Here is a 22780-nt window from a genome sequence, read left to right on the forward strand (position 1 = left end):
GACTGTTTTGACGCGCGTGACGTACTCACAACCACCGTGACTGACGAAAAAAAAAAAAATGCGGTCGCTTCGCTCTGTGGGCCGCCATGTTTGTTTTGCTATCCCGCACTGTTACAGCGGCGGCCGCCTGTTGGTCGACCTGTTGTCATCCCGCAGCAACAAGCTGCCGATGCATTCCCATAATTCCTGAAAAAGCCGTGTCGCTGTCATCCCAGTCACTCGTCACGGCGTCACCTGACACCAAGTTTTTTTGGCTGTGCTTTGTGATCGTCTGTTGAAGCACCGTTTCACCATGGGGCGGTATGCGAGCTTTACTGCTGCGTTCAAGCTGAAGGCGCTTGATTACGCGCTAGAGCACGGAAACCGCGCTGCCGGCAGACATTTCGGCGTCGACGAAATCCGGATCCGATATTAGAAAAAACTGCGCGAGAAGCTCATGGCTACGAATAGCACGCGCCGGGCTTTCCGCGGACCCAAAACGGGCAAGTTCCCTGACATCGAAAAGGCAGTCCTCAAATACGTGAGGGACATGCGCAAAGACGGTTCTGCCGTGTCGTTAGACATGGTACGGACGCAGGCGCGCACAGTGTCCCGGAGGCTGGGAATACCGTATAAACGCGTGTAAGGGCCGCACTTTTTTTTCAAGAAATGAGGGCCAATTTTCAGGGTGCGGCCCATACACGCGACATTTTTTTTTTTTTTTTAAGTAAGAACGCACCAGTTAGCGAACGAAGAGCGTTTATTGCAGTATACGACATTTCTTGCGACATACGTGCTCAATCATCGTCACTCGGAGAGTCCTCAGACCTGGAGTCCGAGTTGAGATGGTGTGCTGCGAAGCGCCGTCACCCCACATGCAGTCACCTTCCGTGCCATCCAAGCTGTTAGATATCCCGGCGACTTTAAAACTTCGGGACACAATGTCCGTCGACACCGAGCTCCACGCAGATGGGATCCACCCAAGTACAGTCGCCAAGGCTAGTCCCTTCACACGCAGCATGTCCGTTGCGAGTGCAAGACCATCATTCCGCACTTCAGTCACATAGCGGAGCAAGTCTTCTTCCAAATCGGGAAACTTGCACTGCTCTCCTCGGAAAGCGCGCTTAGTGCTGTTGGTGTTTCGCAAGGCTTCTTTTTGAGCACACCAACGTCGAACACACTTCTCGTCAACGTCGAATTTTCTGCTGGCGGCACGTTTCCCATGCTCAAGAGCATACTCGATCACCTTCAACTTATAGCCAGCAGTGTAGCTATTCAGGTACTTGCCCATCTTGCCAAAACGTGAACGCCGAGTAGAAAACAAGCTAGCACGAAGGTCATCAAACAGTGCAGAAAACTACAGCAAACGGCTGGCTGAACGAGGCTGAACTGCAAAAACCGAATAACGCGAACGCCATGCCAAAGTTGGTGATGCTAATGCCGATATGGATAGCGCCGATAGCGCGTTTGTATAGAGATGTGAGAAGCTAAAGATAAAATCCTGCTTTAACCTTTAGTTGGCGGGTCTATGAATACTAATAAAAAGTTAAAATTTTTAGCCCACTTCACGAACATCTTAACACGAATAAAATCCAAAAATATATATCTATATACTCTGGTGACGATGATGATGGTTGCGTTTCCTTGCGCCATCTATCGACTACGCCTAGAAGCTTACGCGCGCGCGCATTTTGAATATGTATTGGTTGAGGAAAGTGTGGGTGCGGCTCTTACGCGGATTTTTTTTTTTTAGAATATGCACTTCAAAAAAACGGGGTGCGGCCCTTACACGCGTTTATACGGTAGCCACAAAGGACTTCCGCGCCAGTTCCGGCTGGACGACACGCTTCATGCGGCGGAATGGACTGTTGCTGAGGTGGCGGACGTCGTTGTGCCAGCGACTTCCATCCGCGTACGAAGACAAAGTGATCGATTTTCACAGGTTCGTCACGAGGATACGCCAGAAGAACGGTTTCCTGCTGTCACAGATAGGCAACGCCGACGAAACGCCGTTGACGTTTGACATGCCTCGAAGCACTACTTTGAACGAGAAAGGTGCTCGAAGTGTGCTCGTGAAAACGTGTGGTGCGGAGAAGCAGCGGTGCACCGTGATGCTCGCAGTGACGGCAGACGGGCGGAAGCTGCCGCCGTACGTGATTCTGAAGCGGAAAACAATTCCGAAGGGAAACTTTCCCCGTGGCATCCACATCCGCGCTCAAGCAAAAGGGTGGATGACGGCAGACCTCATGGTCGATTGGATCAAGACGGTTTGGGGGCGAAGAGCAGGAGCGCTTCTGCTTCCTTCACTTCTTGTGCTGGACAGCTTTCGGGGCCATCTCGTTGACGGTGTCCGTACCGAGCTGAAGGAGCGGCGCACGGAAATCGCAGTGATCCCTGGGGGTCTAAATTCGCTGCTACAGCCTCTGGACGTGTCACTGAACAAACCGTTCAAGGACAACGTCCGGAGGCTGTACGCAGAGTGGATGGCGGCGGGCGACCACGATTTCACGCCAAGTGGCAAAATCGGGAGACCCTCCGTGGAAGTCCTCTGCTCATGGATTCTCGAAGCGTGGAGTACCATTTCCGACGAGGTGGTCGTCAAGAGCTTTAAGAAGACTGGCATTTCCAACGCGCTCGACGGGACAGAAGATGACAGTCTGTGGTGGGACAGTGAAGACACTGCTGATTGTGACAGCGAATCGTGCGGCGACGACACTGACGCCAGTGACGCTTCGGACTCAGAATGAACGTTAGGGGGTCAGAGAGTTCAAAAATAAAAGGGCAGTGTTCCATGCATGTAGCTCCTGCGTAATGCGTGCATTTTTATTACAAAGGTAAGCCTTACTCTTATTTTTTAGCTATTGTAAGAATTCAGATTAGCGACTTCTTTGCGTTTTCGGTGCTCAGAATATTGTTTCACGGAAAATTTACCCCGCGTAATGATCGCACCCCGAAGTTGGCATCAATTTTTTTGAAAGAAAAGTGCGATCATTATGCGAGTATATACGATATTCACCCAGTTTTAGGAATATATGTGTAACGAATTTCGGATGTAATGAATATGTTTTTGTGTCAGATATGGGTTTATGAGGTTTTACTGTACTGCCTGTCTTTTCCTCGATCCGCAGGGGCCTACATCTCGGAAGTGGCGTCGAGGCTCCTCGAGCGCGATGCCGAACTACTGGAGAAGTTCAGGGCGGCGCAGGAGCAGATGCTGCGTGCCCCTGGGCTAGACCACCTGTTCAAAGAGGTTCTGCAGGCAGCGTGTCTCATCGCCAACTGATGCTGCCCCGTCTACCGGAGGCCCACCAAGTGAATATACGAGCATGATTCTTGAGTAGGAATCTGCTGTAGCGGATTGATGTGGCACAATACCGTGGTGGCATGTTTGTGAATACAGTCGACTCGCATTAATAGGAAGTTCACGGGGAGCGCGAAAAACTTTGAATTAAACAAACTTCTAATTAAGCGCAACAAACAAAAAAGACATTTATTTCAAAGTTGAGGAAAAAAAATGTTATTGCCGTTTGTTTCTGCTTGCATAATCTTGGTGCGGAAAGTAAGTTCTGCAGGCTGTAGATGTGCCCAAGTGCTTCCTGGGCGTTCATCTCTGCGGCAAAAAACTGCTCCGCAAGGGCAAGGCCTGCAGGTACATCAGCAGCCCACGGTTGTGGCTCCCTTGTAACGGCGTTGTCCACGTCACTTCCATTACTACCGTAGAAACCGGAACATAAGGAGATATATTTTCGCTAAGACAAGCTAAAGTCACCCCTCATTTTATATAGCGGTGTTTAGCCAATCGTGAGTCGCTGTCTGGCAACGTGTGGCGTGAATGTACGTCAAGAGCCGCATACGGTCGTATCCAAATCCGATACCAGGCACACTTTTTTTTGCGTCTCGCTGTTTGCTTTGTGTTTTCGGCTGTGCTCCCAATCTGTTCTGAGTTTTAGTAGGTCGAACCCGTTTATAACGAACTCGAAAGTGCTGCAAAAGCTGGTCGTTATATCAGTAGTTCGTTGTAAATGGACTCGCTCTCAAACACATGCATTTAGCGACCACGCCACTTTTTTTTTTCTCCGCATTTTTATTGAAAAGTGCTAACAACCTAGTGAGAAGTTAGGCCTTTTTGCGTTGTGAAGGAAGCGACGCCCGCTGCGTGCACGAGTGAATTAAACTGCCTTTGCTGTGAACAGACACTGTTTCACTGAACCGCGGTACCACCACGTGAAGCCGATCATCCCTGGCCACCCTTACAAAAATTTTTATTGAAAGAACATAGAGAAGTTATTGAGAAATTTCAACAGATGGCTCTGAAAATACGTTGTGGATCAATAGAAAAACCGTTGAGCAAGCTGTTGACCAGTATTGAAAATTGGCCCACGACTTTCAATTGAATGACCATTAAGCAAATCAACAGTGATTTATCGTTGAAAAAATGAACATCAAATTGAAGCATTGTTGATAGGGTTTTCACATTCAACACTTAAAGGTCAGTGAACCATGGGTGACGCTCATAGCCTAACAGAGATCATTCTTGATTTGGGAAAACGGCCAAATGTAAATGTAAGCACATGTGTACTGCAGGCCTAGCTAGGTCACCTTGGGTCTGCAGTACATAAGTGCCTACACTTTCATTCACCCATTCTTTCAAAACAACAATCTCAATTACGTGACATAGCTTCAGATTGCTGCCAGCTGGAATAAAACATTTAGCATCACCGTTTATGAATACACTGCTTGTTTTTTACATGCTGTAAGGTGCAGCAAAGGAGGCGATTCTTAAAACTTACTCAAATCTGTATTATATCTTGAAGTCTATCACAGCCAATGCTATATGTATACCAGTCTCCTGTACCAATAGATATTCACACAGGTCATATTTTAGCAGTGTACATGCCTCCCTTTGTCCATTCAGGTGCTGTTTGGAGGGTGCAAACACCTGTCAGTAAACAACATTTATACAGTAAAAGCTCGTTAATTCGAATTCCACGGAGATGCTGAGCAATTTTGAATTAAACAATATTTGAAATAATGAAAGTGAGCAAAAATGGGTGGATTTCGGGGGTGGGCGCACGAACAATATTTATTGGTGAAAAAAGTCGGTAATGACCATCTGCTTCTTTTCTCTGAATGCCACAGCTGCGGCTCTCTGTTCCAGCGCGCGGATGCGGCGCAGGGAATCCTCTTCAAAGCTGAAGAGACGCGTCACATTAAGTGCCTCCATCACCTCAGAAGCCGACAGGCGCACAGGCACTTAGTCATATTCGTCTTACCTTCTGGCTTTTCAGCAACAGGCTGCGCACCGGCTACTTGAGCGATAATGTCCTCATCAGTCAGGGCACCACACACCGATGCACAGGTGTCAACTTCAACATAATCTGCAAAACTTACGCCCTGAAGAGTGCCACGCAATGCCACTGGCATGAGCTCCTCAGCCTTGTCCACCCCAACGTTACAACTATCCTGCGCACTTCCAGCTGCAAATCCACTGTGGCAGAAACAGTTTGCGATTGTGGTCGCCGTCACCTGTTCCCATGCGTGCACCAACATGTGCATGGAAGTGAGCACCGTAATGCCAAAGTCCTTCCTGTCGCCTGTGCACAGAATCATTCTCTCCAGCATGTGACGCCTATAAAAGCACTTGATGTTCCTTATCACACCCTGGTCCATTGGCTGTAGGGCCGCAGTCGTATTTGCTGGAAGGAACACTAACTTTGTTGCTCTCAGCTCAATGTCGACATTGTGCGCCGAACAGTTATCGATGACAACAAGAACGCGTCTGCTGCCGAGTTCCATTCGCCTGTTGAATTTCAATAGCCACTTCCTGAATAGGTCACCTGTCATCCAGGCTTTCTTGTTTGCGGCGTACTCTGTCGGGAGTGACCGAATGTTTTTGAAGCACCGTGGCTTGTGCGCTTTGCCAATCACAAAAAGGGGACCTTTTCCGTACCGGTCATATTTGCGGCGGCCAGAACAGTGACACGCTCTTTGTTGCGCTTACCACCGGCACAGCTGTCTCCCTTGTAGGTGATCGTCTTGTCTGGCTGCAACTTGAAAAATAACGCTGTCTTGTCAGCGTTAAACACATCCTGTGGCGAGTAGCTCTCCAAGTACTGCTGCAGGGTGTCTCTTCTCCAAGTAGTGCATGTTTCGGCGTCCACTTCCTTTGCCTCGCCGGATAACGTGCGGAATATGAGATTGTGCTGCTCCCTGAAACAATGAAACCATCCCTCGGAGGTGAGAGTCTTCAATGTCGAAACACAGGGCAAAATCGGCTGCCTTGGCCATGATGATAGGGCCGCTCAATGCGGTACTCTGGGCTCTCATTTCATTAACCCAGGTAATCAAAGCTGACTCCAGTTGCGAGAATTTCGCTGTCCTTAGCCTTTTCCGACTGGCACCAGAATCCTTGGCTTCACAGGCATTTTGAATGGCCGTCCTGTTCCGTATGTACGTTGACAGTGCTTGAAGGTATGCCGTGCTTCCTTGCAATTTCATATTTGCTCGACTTCCCTTGATCTACCTCTCGCAAAATCTCCACCTTCTCCTTGACAGTCTTCACACAATACTTGCCCCGCGGCATCTTGCAACTTTGATGAATAAGACGGCATTGACGGCCTGAACAAACAATGTGCTCGAAGAACAAAGTGACGCTGCCGGGTGAGGCCTAGGACTATCTGCCACTCCACTTCCTCGGCGTCCTGCGTATAACAAGTGGCGCCAGGTGCTGAGATAGCGGGAGGGCGACGGAACAAAATTGCTCCCGTGATTTCGGAGGCCATACTTTGCTCGCCTTTTGCTCGGAGGCCACCTGAAGCACCGAGCATCAAAGCTCGAAAGAACCGGTCGTGCCACCTATCGTTCGGCCGTAAAAGCTTCCACTGGTGTTTGACGATGATGACGCTTGGCGGCGTGCGCTTCGAATTATCCGTAGAGGCGGCAATTTCTGTTCGAATTAACGAACCGTTTTACACATGGTCTTCTATGCACTGCGGACCGGACTGCGACAACCATTTCGAAAAGTGTCTGCTGCTTCCTTTGCGTCCCCAGCAGCATCACGACGCGATTCTCATTTATGCATAGTGACGGCACATTGAAAAGCGTGCAGAAACAACGGCTTCCGCGAATGAACCACAGAGGCACGGTGGCGCAACACAAACTGCACAGTTGCACTAATACGCTAACACTAGCTATCCGCCAACGTGCTATTGCGGAGCGATGGCTTACGCCTTATTCTATGCTATTCTTATCCACCAGTCGTGGCTGGCTGATCCCGTTGATTTTGCGGACGAATTGTTGCTTCGAACACCGGTCGCACTGGCCAAGCACAAAAAGCATGGGCATTGGAAAAGGCATCGTTCCGCGATTGCACTCCAGGGCTGCTCACGTTGATAACGCGGATGTACCGTCGCTCTGACCGCTAGCGAAGCATTGGAAAAGCATCGGAAAAGGAATCATTCCGCGAATGCACCCCAGTGTTAGAGTGTACTAGAAGGATCTGAGTGGGACGAACAGAGCGCTCTTGCTGAGGCGGCACTCGTTGACGGAATAGGGGGCGCTGCGGGCGAACTGGATTGGTTGCGACCGAGCGTGCCGGGGCGCACCGGCCGCGCTTTCTCGCGTTTCGCCCTGTTTTTCTATTTACAGGATCTATATACAGACATTAGGGTAGAATAAAACAAGTGAGAATAAATTCAAAGTGACTTATAAGGCTTTCCAACAAAAGCGGGCCGTGTATTCTTTTCCGTGTTCCCTCTAGAACACGGACATCGATGCGTCAATGATACCAACTGACTGATCCGGCCGTATTTCTCTAAGAAATTGACCACTTAAAAGTGTCGTGGTGGCAACTGCATAAATTAGAAGTGAATGCGGTGTCAGTGCGCTAATTTTCTACGATGGAAATTTTCAGCGGCAGTCGTTCGTTTGTCTGAACGCCCGAGAGTGATAGCTGCCGTTGACGTACTACTTTTGCAGCTTTTCGCGCACCCCTCGAAACTGTCGGGATACTTTAGTATCCTTTTTAATTATTGCAATTACTTACAATATTTTGAGCATACTGCGACCGCACGCAAGATTACTCAGATGTGCCAAGAATGCTCTACACAAAAATAAACTACCAGTGCTAACCTTGTAAACAATTTATAGCTTTTAACCACGGTTTCAAAAAAATGTGGAGCTTAAATGTTATAATAAATGCTATGGTGCGGGCTACCAAAGTAGGGAGTGCAGAGTGAGAGTGAATAACCGAGAATAATGCTTTGACAGAATTAAAGCCCGAAAACAAGGGTTTCTAAGATTGCTGTGCTTGAATCAATTAGGAGAAAATAAGGGTTCAGATTTGCAACAGAAGGCCCACTTGACTATGGTCAAGTGGGCCTTCTGTTGCAAATCTGGACCCTTATTGGCCTTGGACCAAGTCTACAAAATTTTCGACCATTTAAGTCAACAAAATAAGCAAATTCCTGTCAACGTGTTTGCTGCTGGGCCAGACAACACAGTTGTCTGGCCCAGCAGCTTCGTCGTTAAATCCCCTTCGGTAATTTCAGAAATTTAGATGCTTGAAGAAGAGCTTCCTCTGCCTGCAATACAGTTCTTGCAAGTCCTTCAGAGACTAGCTTTCCATTCAGAAATGTTTTGTAACTAGCCTGCTCGATCACGCTCGTGTGAAAAAGGACTGCCCTCTCTGAAGTGACAGTGCCAGAGCATGTATCCAACTTCGACAGTGTATAAACAGCGCCTTCATAGCCAGGGAATTGGTGCACCGACCAATATTTAGACGGAGTCCTCAGTTCTCGCAAGTTTTTTAGTTTCAACGACGCTGTCGACACGTCGTGCACGTCGCCTTGACTTTCAAAGTCCTCGTCGACAGGCGTGCTCGTGCAGGCTTTCTTGCTATTCTGGGGTCCCGGCACGGTAGGCGCTTCCCGTTTACAAGGAGCGCGTTTAGGAGGCAGTTTCGTGCTCAAATATTTCGGAGCGTTGGGCAAGACTGTAGGCACTGCGTCTGGCGTCAGCGCGGGAACACCGTGGGCGATTCTCACTTCTTTGCCGTCAATGATGTGGACATATTCACGCAGTATGTAGCGGTCCTCGAAGTGGAGCTCACACACTGCACAGTTTTCCTCGAGAGCTTTGTCGCTGCAATGGAGGTTCCTTTACCAGATTTTTCTTCTACTTTCATCTTTTGGAGCGCTAAAAAGCGATAGCTTCCTTTCTGCTTTGACGCCGGCATAGCCTGTGCGGCATCCCGGTGCGTAGCAATGGCGAAGCCTAGCGTCATGCCGAAGTCGTTGGCACTCACTCATTTGGGCATTCAAGGCTCCCACTTCTGTTCGTCCTCTTCTGTTCGTCCTCGTTCTTTTGCGCGGTTTATTCATTCGAGAAGGCTCCCACCACAGCACAGTAGTAGACAGAGACAAAACAGCAGCAGCGCTCACGCACACATTACGAGCCAACGCAGCTAATAGGTGAATGCGACGACGAAGACAATTGGAACATGTCCGAACCAGTGCCGCCAGTGCGAAGACCACCAATCCACTGCGACCGCAGCGCCGCCACGCCAACTGTCAATGAACCGCGCTTCGCTACGATGCAGGTGCAGAACCGGCTGCTCGTCCCACTCAGAACGGGAGCGACTAAAAAGCCACCAAAACATGCCCGTGTTGCCAGACCACTTTTTGGTGCTGTCCCTAGGAAATTCCAAGCGAGATGTACCTAGCCTAGTCCCGTGGCGCTACGTGCGTGCGAGACGTTGATCATGCGATTTAACCATGGAAATGCAGATGGCTTGATTTAATGGACGCATGAATTAAGGTGCATACTTGCTGCTTTCTTTGGGAAGGGCCACTATTTGACTATATAAGGGGCACGCAGTTCGCAAGGAGGGGGAGTCAGTTTTGTTTCAGCTCATTGAGATCACTGCACAGGCATAGCCACACAGTGCATTAGGTTTCATTTTTGTGTTAACCTTGCTGGCGTATCAGGCGCATTAGTTTACGAAGCTAGTTCTTTTTGGACGACGAAGTTTGAGACATGATCGGAACAGCTAGCGTGCTATATATTCATATGAGCTGCTGTTTGAGCCTTGTTTTGTGGTTCCAGAAAAGCCAGCTTTTCCCAAAAGGTGCCTTAGAAAAACGTTTAGCTCCAATTATTCCGTGATAGTCACCGAATAATCAATATTATTGCTTGTTTTAAACGAATGCTTGTGGCGATCGAGCCACCACGCGAACGATCGAGCGTCACGCCGAAGCCGGCCTCCCTACTTGGAGCACAGTATGTGCTCCAAGAGATGCAGCCATAATGCTCAAGGCGTACAGGACAATAAAACCAAGCGCAAGCACCCGGCGGCTTGGAACGACACAATAACGCCATTGAAAGGAAAAGAATTCAAGGAAAGAAAGAAAAAACGGTCTTCACATGTGGGCGCCAACGAATGCCTGAGACCAACAAGAGTAAGAGCACGCAAAGACTTCCACAGACACGATTGACAAGATGATGACGCGACTCCAAGATATTCAGAAATCATTGCGAACAGCCATTGAAGAAGTAATTAAAAAGAGTGACGTAGTACTTTCGTCCAGATCACCGAGAATTTGTGAGCTCAAGGAATTGCACTTAAACCTCGAATTAATGAGACAGGACTTGAAGAAAATAGACCGCCAGATTCATGACACTATACCTCTTGAAGACCTAGAAAGCGACGTCGAAAGTTGTGAAAATTTTGACTGCGACATCTTAAGGCTGGCATCAGACCTTCAACTGCTATTAGCGGAATTTGAGAATAGACCGTTGTGCACACTCGCACAACTAACACAAAGCTCAGTGACAAGGTCTAAGCCGAGCTTGACTTACTCGCAGGGCGAGACAATAACCGTCGACGACACTGGAGAAAAGACTGTCAGTTCAAGAAATTCTGCCACCAATGGCCAAAATGGCCTAAGCTACGAAGCTGTAATAACAACGGGTTCCAATAATGAAGCAATGGAACCAGCTGCGTCTGAGCAGAAAGCAATTGAAACATTTCCCAGAAATTCTGCCGAAAGTACAGTTTTAGGACTTGGCAAAATGTCGTTTTCTGTTGTGGGAGCCCTGAAGGCATTTCCAGCTGTTCTGTTACTGGAGCTCACGACAGATCCGACTCCACTGCGACAGAATCGTCAAACGGGTGTCACGAAGACAAAGGGAAGAAACAAAGGAAAAATCGAAGTGCACGAAAGGGAAAACGCGCAAATGCTGTTAAAGATGACTTATGGAAATCACTATTAGCCATACGAATGAGGATCTTGGCTATCAGGACTACAAGACTAAAGGAGAGAGTGCATTTTGATGGGAAGCAAGAAGCGGCGTCATCGTATATGCACAACTCGATCACGGTACCTGGTGACATGAGCTCGCCGAGGAGATCTTCACAGGGCATTCCGTCGGCATCCGCGCTAGCGGCGACGGAATCCCTACAGCAGCGCACGCCTTGTGTACTGTGCGACAGCCGAGGTCACAGCCTGGCAGAGTGCACGGTCGTCTTATCCGCCGACGAGAAACGTGCCAGATTGCTTAACGCTCGGTGCTGTTACAAGTGCGGAATGCGCAATCATGTCGCACGGTTTTGCAGAGTCTCCCTGAACCTTACGTGCAACAAGTGCCAACGCCGACACCTAACGGTCCTTTGCGAGCTGTCACGAGCCGTCACCACGACCGCTGCTCCTGCACCAACAGTACCGAGCGGCTCGTCCGGCTCTACCCTCACCGACGGTAACTACGGCGTCAACTGGCGCTACAGAAGCCAAGTCGGTGCTGCTTCAGACGGGCCGTGTTTGGGCTGAAAGCGGACCACGACAGCTCCTGGTGCGTGTGATGCTTCACAGCGGCAGCCAGCGTTCATTCATCCGCACCGACGTGGCCAAGAGATTGCAGTGTAAAGTCATTGGCACGGAAGAGCTCTCACTGGTAACGTTTGGAAATGCCAAGCCACGGAATCATTTACGTTGTCGACGCGTCTCTGTCACGCTGCGTGGACGATTTAACGGCAGCACCGTCACATTGGAAGCACTGGAAGTCCCCGAAGTGTGCACCGTGACAAGTCCACCGCTGAACATTGAAGTGCTCGAGCTGTTGAGCGCCCGGAGGTATGATGCTGCGGACATGTTTGACCCGGAAACTTGGCGCCCAGAGGACGTCAGCATATTAATTGGCTCGGACGCTTATTGGAAGGTCGCCACTGGAAAGATTGATCGCCTCAACGAGCAACTCACTGCCGTGGAAACGTCGTTCGGGTGGACTGTGCAGGGCAGTAGCTCGCACTACGAAGCTACAGCAACTAGTGCCCTTTTCTTATCGGCTGGTGGTTCTCATCAAGAGTGCAATGAATCGGCTATGTGGCGCCTCGACACTATTGGTAGTGAGAACCGGTGGTCAAGTACGGTAAAAGACAACCCTGACCTCGACATATTTGAGCACTGTCTGAGCAAGCAAGCTGGTCGTTACCAAGTGCCCCTGATGATGCAGGAGCCTGGCATTCCGGCCGGTAGTGACAACAGACAGCTTGCAGCATGTCGACTAAATATGCAGCTGAACAGATTCAGGGAACAGCCCGACCTGCTGAAACAGTACGACGAAGCCATCACTGCTTATTTCAAGGATGGTCATGCCGAAAGAGTTGATCAAGAGCAAATTCCAGGCCCTAACATTTATTACATGCCGCATCATGCTGTCATCCGTCGCGATGCAGTGACCACCAAGCTCCGGGTGGTTTTTGACGCGTCGTCTCATGTCGTCGGAAAACCGTGCCTGAATGACGTTTTATCGAAAGGGGTGAAGCTTGGTGTTGACATCGTGCAACTATTGCTGTCCTTTCGTTGCTACCCAGTGATTCTTGTGGCAGACATCAAGAAAGCCTATCTGCAAATGCTCATTCGTCCAGAAGACCGCGATTTGCTACGCTTTCTATGGGTTCAGCAACTGCCAACCAAGGAAGAGCCCAGCCCACCCATTGTCGCATGGCGGATGACTAGGGTCCCTTTCGGAGCAGCATCAAGTCCCTTTCTGCTTGCCGCCACGATTCGCCATCATTTAGCGTCGTGTCGGGAAAAATTTCCTGTGACAGTGTCCCTCCTGGAGAAGGCGTTTTATGTGGATGACCTCATCCTTGGGGTGTCCACGGCGGAACAAGCCATGACTGTATACCAGGAAACACGCGCCATATTCGCTGACGCCTGCATGGAGTTACGGAAATGGGCATCGAACTCCGACCTGCTAAAGCAACAGTTTATCCAAGATAACGTGGCCATTGAGACTGAAGCAGGAGATGACCATCTCGTGAAGGTTTTGGGCCTGCCGTGGGAGCGTAAAGGCGATACCATCGCATTGACAGTGCGCAACGCAGCCTCCTTCGCCGCAAACAGACCGGCCACCAAGCGCACGATCCTTCAAACCGTAGCCAGCGTTTACGATCCGCTTGGTTATCTCTCCCCATTCACCGTGAAAGGAAAGCTAATTTTCCAGGACCTGTGGAAGCGGAAGCACTCCTGGGATGACACGCTGCCAGATGAAGTACAAGCTGCATGGAACGCGTGGTGCACCGAGTTGCCAGATGTCCAGGCACAGGTTCCTCGCTACGTGTTTCTGCACGACTGCAGCGTAGAGCTGGCATTTGAACTGCTCATATTTAATGATGCCAGTCCTAAGGCTTATGGTGCGTGTATCTACGTTCGGGCGCTTTCTGCCGACGGGGCATGCGTCACACGATTGCTCATCAGCCGAAGTCGCGTCGCTCCGCTCAAGACGATGTCCCTGCCTCGACTGGAGCTGATGGCCTGCGTTAGTGGAGCACGGCTAGCGGAGTACGTATGGTCCGTGCCACGTCTCCAGCAGGCATCCGCTCATTTTTGGACCGACTCTCTCGTCGCTCTTCACTGGATCCGAGCAAAAACAAGAAATCGATCTTTTCATCAGCAATCGTGTGGCCGAGATATCTAAGCTCACTAATCCCGACACCTGGGCGCATTGCAGCAGCGGCGAGAATCCTGCCGATCTACTCACCCGTGGCGTGTCTGCCAAAGCGTTTCTGGAGTCAGATAAATGGTGGCATGGTCCCCCTTGGATCTCAACGCCAGGACCGATTCCCAGCTTCAAGCTGGATGAACTTCCGAACGACAGAGACATTGAGCCTCTCTATGAGACAGCCACGACAATCTGTCCATCGCTTGTTTCATCGAGGACTTCAATTGTGCGTGCGGAAGATTTCAGCTCGCTCAATAGGCTTTTGCGCGTTACTGCTTTCGTACAGCGCTTCGTCCACAACGCTTCGAGAAGGAGCCCTCCCCGCAGTGGAACGCTCACGACTTTAGAACTTGAAGAGGCCGAGCGTTATTTGCTTAGAGTCGTGCAAGATCAGTATTTCGGAGCCGAAATACGACTTTTTGAGAAAGAAAAAAGGCTGCCATCAACGTCATCGGTTCTTCGCCTGGCCCCATTCCTGGATACAAATGGACTCCTCCGTGTTGGTGGGAGGCTCGACCTGCTTAACGCCAGTCCTGACATCCGGCATCCCATTCTGTTGCCCGCCGAACCCAAGTTGACCACACTAATTGTTCAGGCTGCTCATGTCCGCACGCTTCATGGCGGCATCGAGCTCACCCTGACTGAAGTACGGGCAAGATTCTGGGTGTTGAAGGGCAGGAAGACAGTAAAAAATGTGCTTTCGCAGTGTTTACCGTGCCGAAAACGACGATTGACGGCAGTGTCTGTTCCAGTAGCACCATTGCCACCAGAGAGAATAACCGAGGCTCAAGCATTTTCGGTTGTTGGCATCGACTATTGCGGGCCACTTTACGTTCGCACAACTGAGAACTCAAACAAGTCTTACATACTGATATTTTCATGTGCCATGACACGAGCTATTCACCTCGAGCTGACCTCCGACATGACAACGGCGACCACGATTCTCGCTTTTCGTTGGTTTGTTGCGCGGCGAGGTGTTCCAGCCGTGGTGTACTCGGACAACGCCCTAACGTTTCGCTCTTGTGCACGGAGTTTCAAGGCGGTCATCCCTGCGTTGCAAGAGCACGCCACCACCACGCGCATACAGTGGAAATTTATTGTGGAACGAGCTCCTTGGTGGGGTGGATGGTGGGAGTGCCTTATCCGCACTACGAAACTCTTTGAAGCGGACCTTGGGGCGTAGCAGCCTTGATGTAGAGGGCCTCATGACCACTTTATGCGAAGTTGAAGCCGTCATCAACAGCAGACCCCTGAGCTACCTGGAGGATGACCCAAATGAATTGCAGCCTTTAACTCCGGCGCACTTTCTGCTCGGAAAGCGAGCCATCGCCATGCCGGAGCCGGGTGTCACAGCTGAGACATCAACTCACGCTGAGCTACAACGACGAGTGCAGTACCGGAAGAGGATCAGCACAGAGCTTTGGCGAAGATGGAAACATGCCTACTTACTACAGCTGCGATCAGCGCACTGCCGCCCAGAACAAGGTTCCTCACCGATTCACATAGGCGACGTTGTGATAGTGAACGAGGACAACACTGCTCCGATGTTCTGGAAACTCGGGCGAGTGACGTCGCTGCATCCCGGCCGAGACGGGGTAGCTAGAGCCTGCTCCGTACGTTTGGCTACGGGCCACGTGGTGAACCGGCCGGTGCAAAAGCTGTGTGTAATGGAAGCCGCAAATGACTGATGTAACGTTTTCGTCCTCTCCCCCTCGGAGGATGTTGAAAATAGAATAGTGGCTCATAGTCTTGGGGGTAGGGACAGGGAGGAAACGAGGAGGAGAACGAAGAGGGGATTCGGAGCTAGCCTTCATTAAGTAAAGACTTGTTCCTGATCTACGACCACGGGTCCTCGTTATTTACATATACTAGGCGCAGCGATGCAGATTGCTTATTTTCTCATCAGATCAGTGGAGTTCCCGGTGCCTACCGAACGCATCGTGGTGACGGATCTAGGCCATCCTCAACCGATATATGTCGCACATGCATGCATGGCTCCCATCGCATGCGTGCGGTATCAAGCCGCGATATATGGAACGCCACTGTGAATAACTTTTTTTGCCTAGCTGTTGTTTATGAAATATTTTTTTTTCATTGCTGTGCTTTTCACATATCCTATCATCAGTGAAAAGAACATCTCCTAAATATCATATAATGAAAAAAAAAATGTACGCCAGGAAAATCAATGCTCCTCACCACATAATGCTTCTCTGAACCGACCAATGTGTTACAAATGCACACTGTCGGCTAAGTGTATATACAGTAAAACTCGCATACATCGGAATCAAAGGGCATCGCTAAATAGTTCGATATACCCGTAATTAAAAATGCATAAAATGCCTGTCCGAAGCTTAAATATAGTTTGTACATGTCTTGATATATACTGAGTATGTGCAACTCAATGAAACGAAGATTGTGCTGCACATACTCAGTATATATCAATAAATATTCATGCGTCTCGGACTGTCCCTCGAGACAATTGTTCGTTCTAAAGCTGCTGTGAAGCAGTTAAAGTTTTCCCATTACTTATTTTTCATCAACCTGCTTGTGTGAAACGAGTACGTATCGGACCACACAACACTTTGCGCCACTGAAGCAACCTGGCGATACATCTTTCCGGCAACTACCGTATTTACCCGCATAATTTGCGCCCTCGCATAATTTGCGCACCCCTAATATTTAGCCAGCTTTGCTAAAAAAAAATATTTACTCGCATATTTTGCGCTCCCCGCCCCGCTCGAGCCAGCTCGCCGGCGCGCGCGCACTGGGAAACTTTGGACGGCCGCGCCCCGCGGCCCTCACCGAGCAGGCGAGCGCAGTCATACACAAGACAGGCTGCGAGTGCGAAGTCCCTTCTTCCGATTACTTCGTTCTATTCTCCGGAAACCACCGAGACCGTACCAACCTCTTCACCGGTTGTCGGAACTATTCGAGCGCTCTCCCGCCGTGAGAATGCATGCACGCGACACGGCACGGACTACTTTCTGCATCGGAGGCGTGCGAGGGCCAGTCGCGCCAACATTTTCCCGCGCTGACCCTCCTCCTCTGCGTCCGCGCTGCGACGCAGCCTTCGTTGATCTCGGAAGTTTAGGTTTCGCGATCAGCCAGTTGCGTTTTCACTGTTCTCTTGCGCTGGGCTACAATAACTATTCGGCAAAATTCAAGCTAAGGAAACGGGAACCGTGCCGCAGACGAGTTCGCTTTTTAATACAAGACCGGGAAGGAGACCGTTCCGAGGACCGAAGCATGGGAAGTTTCCTACCGTTGAAAAATACCTTTTCAAATATGTGCGAGAGCTTAGGCCCACCGGTATCGCCGTGCTGTGGCACCTCGTCACTCCCAGCATTGTCGCGAAGAGCTTCAAGAAGACGCCTCAACGCACTCGACGGAACCAAGGACGACGCGCTTTGGGAAAGCGGCGACAGCGGCCGCGGCGATGATTCTCAGTCGGACTTCTCAACCAGTGATTCTGACTAGACCGTGCATGACCGAATCTGGCTGGTTAATGTACGTGCTAATTCTGTTAAAAACCGTTCGTTTGCGCAATAATTTATTTTCTTCTTTAATGTATTATATCGCGCGTGTTAGGACTATATATTGTGCGTTATTTCAGATGTGCTCGCGAAATCTCCGCGTAATTTGCGCACCCCCTTTTCGGAGCTCCAAATTCGCGAAAAAAAGTGCGCAAATTATGCGAGTAAATACGGTAATTGCAGCCACAGGTGCTTCACAGCGTGGCATTTAGTTTTCGCCGTATGACACCCCTGTGTAGCGGTAAAACATACAAAGCAATTCCTTCATTGTGGAGCGCAAAGAAATCTGTGCTGCGCACGCCGCCCATGTTTTGACTCGTACCCTGCTTGTTTACGCCATGCTTGCACTGTCCCTTGGATTCAATGCACCATATATTATAATTTACATTATATATACACGCTACAAGATGACAGATTCACTATAGTCAGCTTTATGGCATTGCAGCTGTGTTATGCCACAAAGCATGTACTGTGCATCGCGACGATTCGCTGTGCAGCGAAGCCCACCAGCAGGGAAATCGTAACGGCCACATACGTTACCTGATGCTTTGTCTTCTTTAATACAAAAAAGGCTCCCACGCAGTCTCCAGTCACCGTACGAGCACCCAAACGTCTAATAAATGCGCAAGTGCATAGCAAAGGTTTCTTCAATTCTTCTACCTGGCAAACGAATTAGCAGCAACCTTTGCATTAGAGAACAGACCAAGCCACTTCTTGGAATAGCTTGGAATAGTGTTATGGAGAAACTTAATTATGCCAACAGAGATTATTACAAGACACCAATGAATCAGGTGGTCTGAAGCGTGATCGCACAATTGCTGCACAATTGCGACGAGGCGCCGCTACGGATGTCTACTTCAAACACCAGCTGCTACATTTCAGGTCAAATAATAAATGCGCAGATGATGGATTTCTTAGCGCTGCTGACAGTCTTAACAATCTGTATAAATTCAAGCGAACACTCGCGACGTAACATAAAGCAGGGCATACACGGACATTTTAACGCAACGCACGCTCTCGACTGCCTCAAGTTTCACCTCACTTGAAGACCGTCGGACACATCGGATTCGAAGGGGATCGCGAATAATTTGATATATCCATTATCGCAAATCGAAAATACACCTGTAAGCTTTAATATTCACACGTCTCGGACAGTCCCATGAGATGACCGATTCCTTTAAGTTGCTTCGAAGCCGTAAATGTTTTATTAACCACTTTGCGGCAGCGAACCCTTCTTGGCCACGAAGGGCTAGAGCTTCACAGCCTGACGTTTAGTTTTCTTCGCATAACGCCACTGTGCAGCGGTGAAGCTTAGCAAGGCAAATCCCTCATTCTGGAGCGCACTGAGTTATACCAGGCGCTTACGTCTGAACACCACTGATACCTTGAAGAGTGAACTTGTTGGCTAGTTGGTTCAACATAACTTAAGGGAGCAGTGCGAAAGACCGGGACAGAAAAGGCCCACATACACCCACACGTAGCGCAGTATGTGTGGTTGTATGTGTGCCTTTTCTTTCGCGCTTCATCCAAACTGACAGCAGAGTCGATGACGTCGTAATTGAGGCTGCTGATAGTCTTAGCAATCTCAGTCACTTCTAAGCGAACACTCGTGAGGTAACACAACGAAGCATGACACAGATACACAAAATCTTTAAAGAAGACACGCCATCAAGTAACTTCAAGTTTCAACTCAGCCTCTCGTTGCTCTCGTCAACTTGACTAGGGAATTTCTGGGTACACCACGGTGTAGTGTACTAGAATGTCTTGGGTAGTGGGCTCAGGGAGGCCCCGCGAGCGACGCTTGTCACGTTGGCTGCACGATATGGCGCCACCAGAGCATGGGCTGTAAGAAACTGGTGGTACGCGCTGCATCGTAGCTTGGAATCGTCGCTCCGTATTTCGGTGCGTGCCCTGTAAATAGCTACCGCTGCCCACCAGAATTTTATGGCATACGTAGATGTGGTAGCGGCTAGCAAAATTGTTCAGCATGCAACATAGCGCTCGTGGAAATGCGACTACTTCTGTGTACATTTCAGCTGCTTCGATCGCGATGCTGATATGCCCAAATTTAGCCCGGTGGAGTTGCGTCGTGTAAAGCGCGCACTACATTAAACAATCATTACCTTACGCAGGAAATGTTACCGAGATTTCCGAGCGGTCAACAGGGAACAGTCGATTTTTTAAATCTAGCCCAGTTTGGTCTTGCAGCATCAGAAATTACAATTTATTGAAGAATCACGGCGCTCCTATTTGTTTTATTTTTACATCGTTCCGTAAGTGATTGTCAAAAACGCGACAATTTATTTTAAAGCTTCAACTACGTGAATGATTGTTCCAAGATCTGCAATTTTGTCCATTCGTGAAGTCAAGTTATAAAATATAAAAAAGTCTTAAGTTAAGGTACACCGTTTGTCTTTTCGAATAAACTACTAGCATGATTCAAGGTTCGCTAAGGACAAACACCGGTCGATGCGACCTTGTATTGAGGTTCGAATTTGTTGGATGCATTGTGCTGTTGAGCAATTTTTCAACAGATCTTGCTGCCCACAGAAGAAATGAAAGCATTGGGCTGGAAAAATCTGTCTGTGTGCTCTTAACATGACCAAATAAAAAAGAACAACTTTTGCAGAGATACCAATAGTTTATTCCAAACTATGCAGATGTTTGCAGTTCTCAAATGTACAGCATTAAATTGTGTTTAGACAGCACTCCTTCAAATTTAGTCACGAGACATAGACCGGAACTAGAACTACGAGCACTTACTCAACTTTGCATGAAAGTTCTTCTTCCTGCGTGCTTCCCGTGACTCATTAAAGCCTTTCACATAAAAGTGAAGCCTTGTGAGGACATAGAACTTGACAATGCTGGCTGTAAGCACTTCGGAGTGCTCACTGCATCCTACACCATATGAAATCTCAGAATTACCCAACAACATAACATCAACTATACTGTTGTTGCATAGCTTTTCCTGGCTGAAGAAAGTCGTGAACATGTTCTCTAACTTCCTTACTGTTAAGAAAAGCACACTTGAGGGATAAATCAACCCTCCTTTGTCACAAATAGCTAAGAACTCATCATCTTCAGACATATCACTTGGTCTTCGCAAAAGCAAGTCCTTGCATTGAACACAATCATTACGAGAGATAAATTTGCGCGCTACATACCCAGCCATGTAATTAATTAGCCTGTCATCACTCTTTTCCACGACATAACCACTTTGTTCTGGAGAAATGCGGTGCAGTTTCTGTTCTGCTGAAGAAAGGTTACCCGACTCGATGAGTTTGTCAATGTCAGTTTCAGTAGTGTAAGCATCACAAGCATCGAGCAAGGAACTGACGGCCTCTTTGGTGTCAGCATTGCCTGTTCTAACAGTGCTTGCCAAATTATAAAATGCGAGGCAATTCACTACAATCAAAAACTGTGTGGGTGTCGGGTGGTCGTTGGAGCCACAGGATTGCCTTACAATCCCGAAGAAGTTTTCTAAAGGATCCTGGCTCAGGCGAGATGTCATCAGGTACTTGAATCCTTGTGTGCAGAGGTCATCCAACAGCTCCATGGTTGCAGAAAGTGTGACCTTGAAACCATCTGCCGTTGACACGCTCAAAAAGCCCCCTACACCATGTGCGTGCTTCTCCCACTGCGACAGTAACTGAAGGAAGTCCTTGATTCTCTGAACGCTGCTGGAGCCTGGACGCAATGCTTGTGCAGTAAAGCGGGATGTCATGGTTCTAATGAGGCAGTTGACAGTTCTGAAACAGCAAAATTTAACTTCAGTGCACACACAGGACTTAGTTATATTGCTGTTGTAATTTAGCATCAAAGAACCAAAAGCACAAGTGGAATTATGCAGCCACGCAGCCCCATGGTGGCTGCCAATGTCGGTATATTTTTAATGTATGACAAGTGGATTAAGACGCAGTCATGTTTTACCGCCAAGCTGTTAGCCTCTAGTTGGTAAGAGCTTTTGAGTTAAGGTCCGCCACGGTGGATCAATGGCTAGGGTGCTTGGCTGCTGACCCGAAGGTCACGGGTTTGATCCCTGCCGCGGCGGTCGCATTTCGGTGGAGGCGAAATGGTAGAGGCCCGTGTACTGTGCGTTGTCAGTGCACGTTAAAGAACACCAGATGGTCGAAATTTCCGGAGCCCTCCACTACGGCGTCCCTCAAAATCATATCTGGTTTTGAGACGTAAAACCCCTGATGTTATTAGCTTTTGAGTTCAGCTCACATAAAAACCATCACTATCATGAAACACTACAGTTTTACATAAACATCACACAAGGAGACAAATGAAGAAAAAGAGAAACAACTGACAGCAACCAGATTGTACGCAGTGAAGATTGTAAACAGCTTTACGACAAGTCGTGTTGTTCTTTGTTTAACATTAGTTGTGGTGGTAGTGCTGGTCCAACAGCGTGACAACAGCGTGACTGTACATCTACTTTCACAGTGTGGAAATTAGGTGAAAAATTGTAAACACTTTTGCTTACCTGAAGAACGCAATTGTTGGATCAATGTCACCCCATGACGATTCCAATTTCTCCTTGTAAAAATGCAGGCCATTGATGACATGGTTTCCAAAGAGTTGAAATGCAAGGGCGACTCTCATTTTTTCAAACCCGTTTGGTTGTAAGTGCACAGATGTCAGGCCAGGCATTGCTTTCAGGGTAAGATGGCTTGAATCGAGCTTGAAGGCTCGCCTTACAGGTTCAATAGAGACCTGAAACGTAACAATGCACAACATTAGTTCATTACGAAGAAAACTTGGGATGTGAGAACTGTTGGAGTAAACTATAACCTTTTCAGGCTTGGTATCACAAGTGCACTTCATTACCGATGTAAACTCACCATGCTACCTGGAGTGTTCAGTGGACCTTTCAGAAGGGAATTTCTCAGGCATTTCAATAAATGGGGGAAATCCGATAAGAACAACTGCCTTGATGGATCAACAGGATGTTGTCGGCTGCACGTGATCTTCCCCTTCTTTACACCGACCCCCAATATACTCCACATGCGACGATTCCAGGATGCACCGTCACAAGTTATAAAATCGACCAAAAGGCCGCTGGCTTCCGCAAGTACTGTGGCTTCTATAAGTATTTTGGCCAGTACTTCAGCCTTGGCGTTGCCACTAGTGGCAAAAGCACCAATAACCTGTGTCCATTTGCCAGCAAACGGCACAAACATGATGACCATCCTGTGGTCACACGGGACGTCCTGTGCATCAGCTGTAAAAGGGCCAAGATCAACGAATCCCTCAATACGGCC

At 48.8% G+C, this 22780-nt stretch overlaps 2 protein-coding genes across 2 annotated transcripts in view; both read left to right on the forward strand.

The window, feature by feature from the left end:
- The window catches only part of LOC119402208 (uncharacterized), a 51749-nt gene extending 48284 nt beyond the window's left edge, over positions 1-3465 (forward strand). The window contains exon 12 of the mRNA XM_037669339.2: positions 3108-3465. Within this exon, the coding sequence (XP_037525267.1) occupies positions 3108-3262 (155 nt within the window). The 3' untranslated portion in view covers positions 3263-3465. The remainder of the gene's footprint in view (positions 1-3107) is intronic.
- An 8370-nt stretch (positions 3466-11835) lies between these two features.
- LOC119403379 (uncharacterized) lies at positions 11836-13956 on the forward strand. The gene has a single exon (XM_037670320.1). The coding sequence runs from the start codon at positions 11836-11838 to the stop codon at positions 13954-13956; it is 2121 nt and encodes a 706-aa protein (XP_037526248.1).
- Positions 13957-22780: the final 8824 nt, after the last annotated feature.

The sequence above is a fragment of the Rhipicephalus sanguineus genome, chromosome 8 (genome assembly GCF_013339695.2).
Source record: "Rhipicephalus sanguineus isolate Rsan-2018 chromosome 8, BIME_Rsan_1.4, whole genome shotgun sequence".
NCBI lineage: Eukaryota > Metazoa > Arthropoda > Arachnida > Ixodida > Ixodidae > Rhipicephalus > Rhipicephalus sanguineus.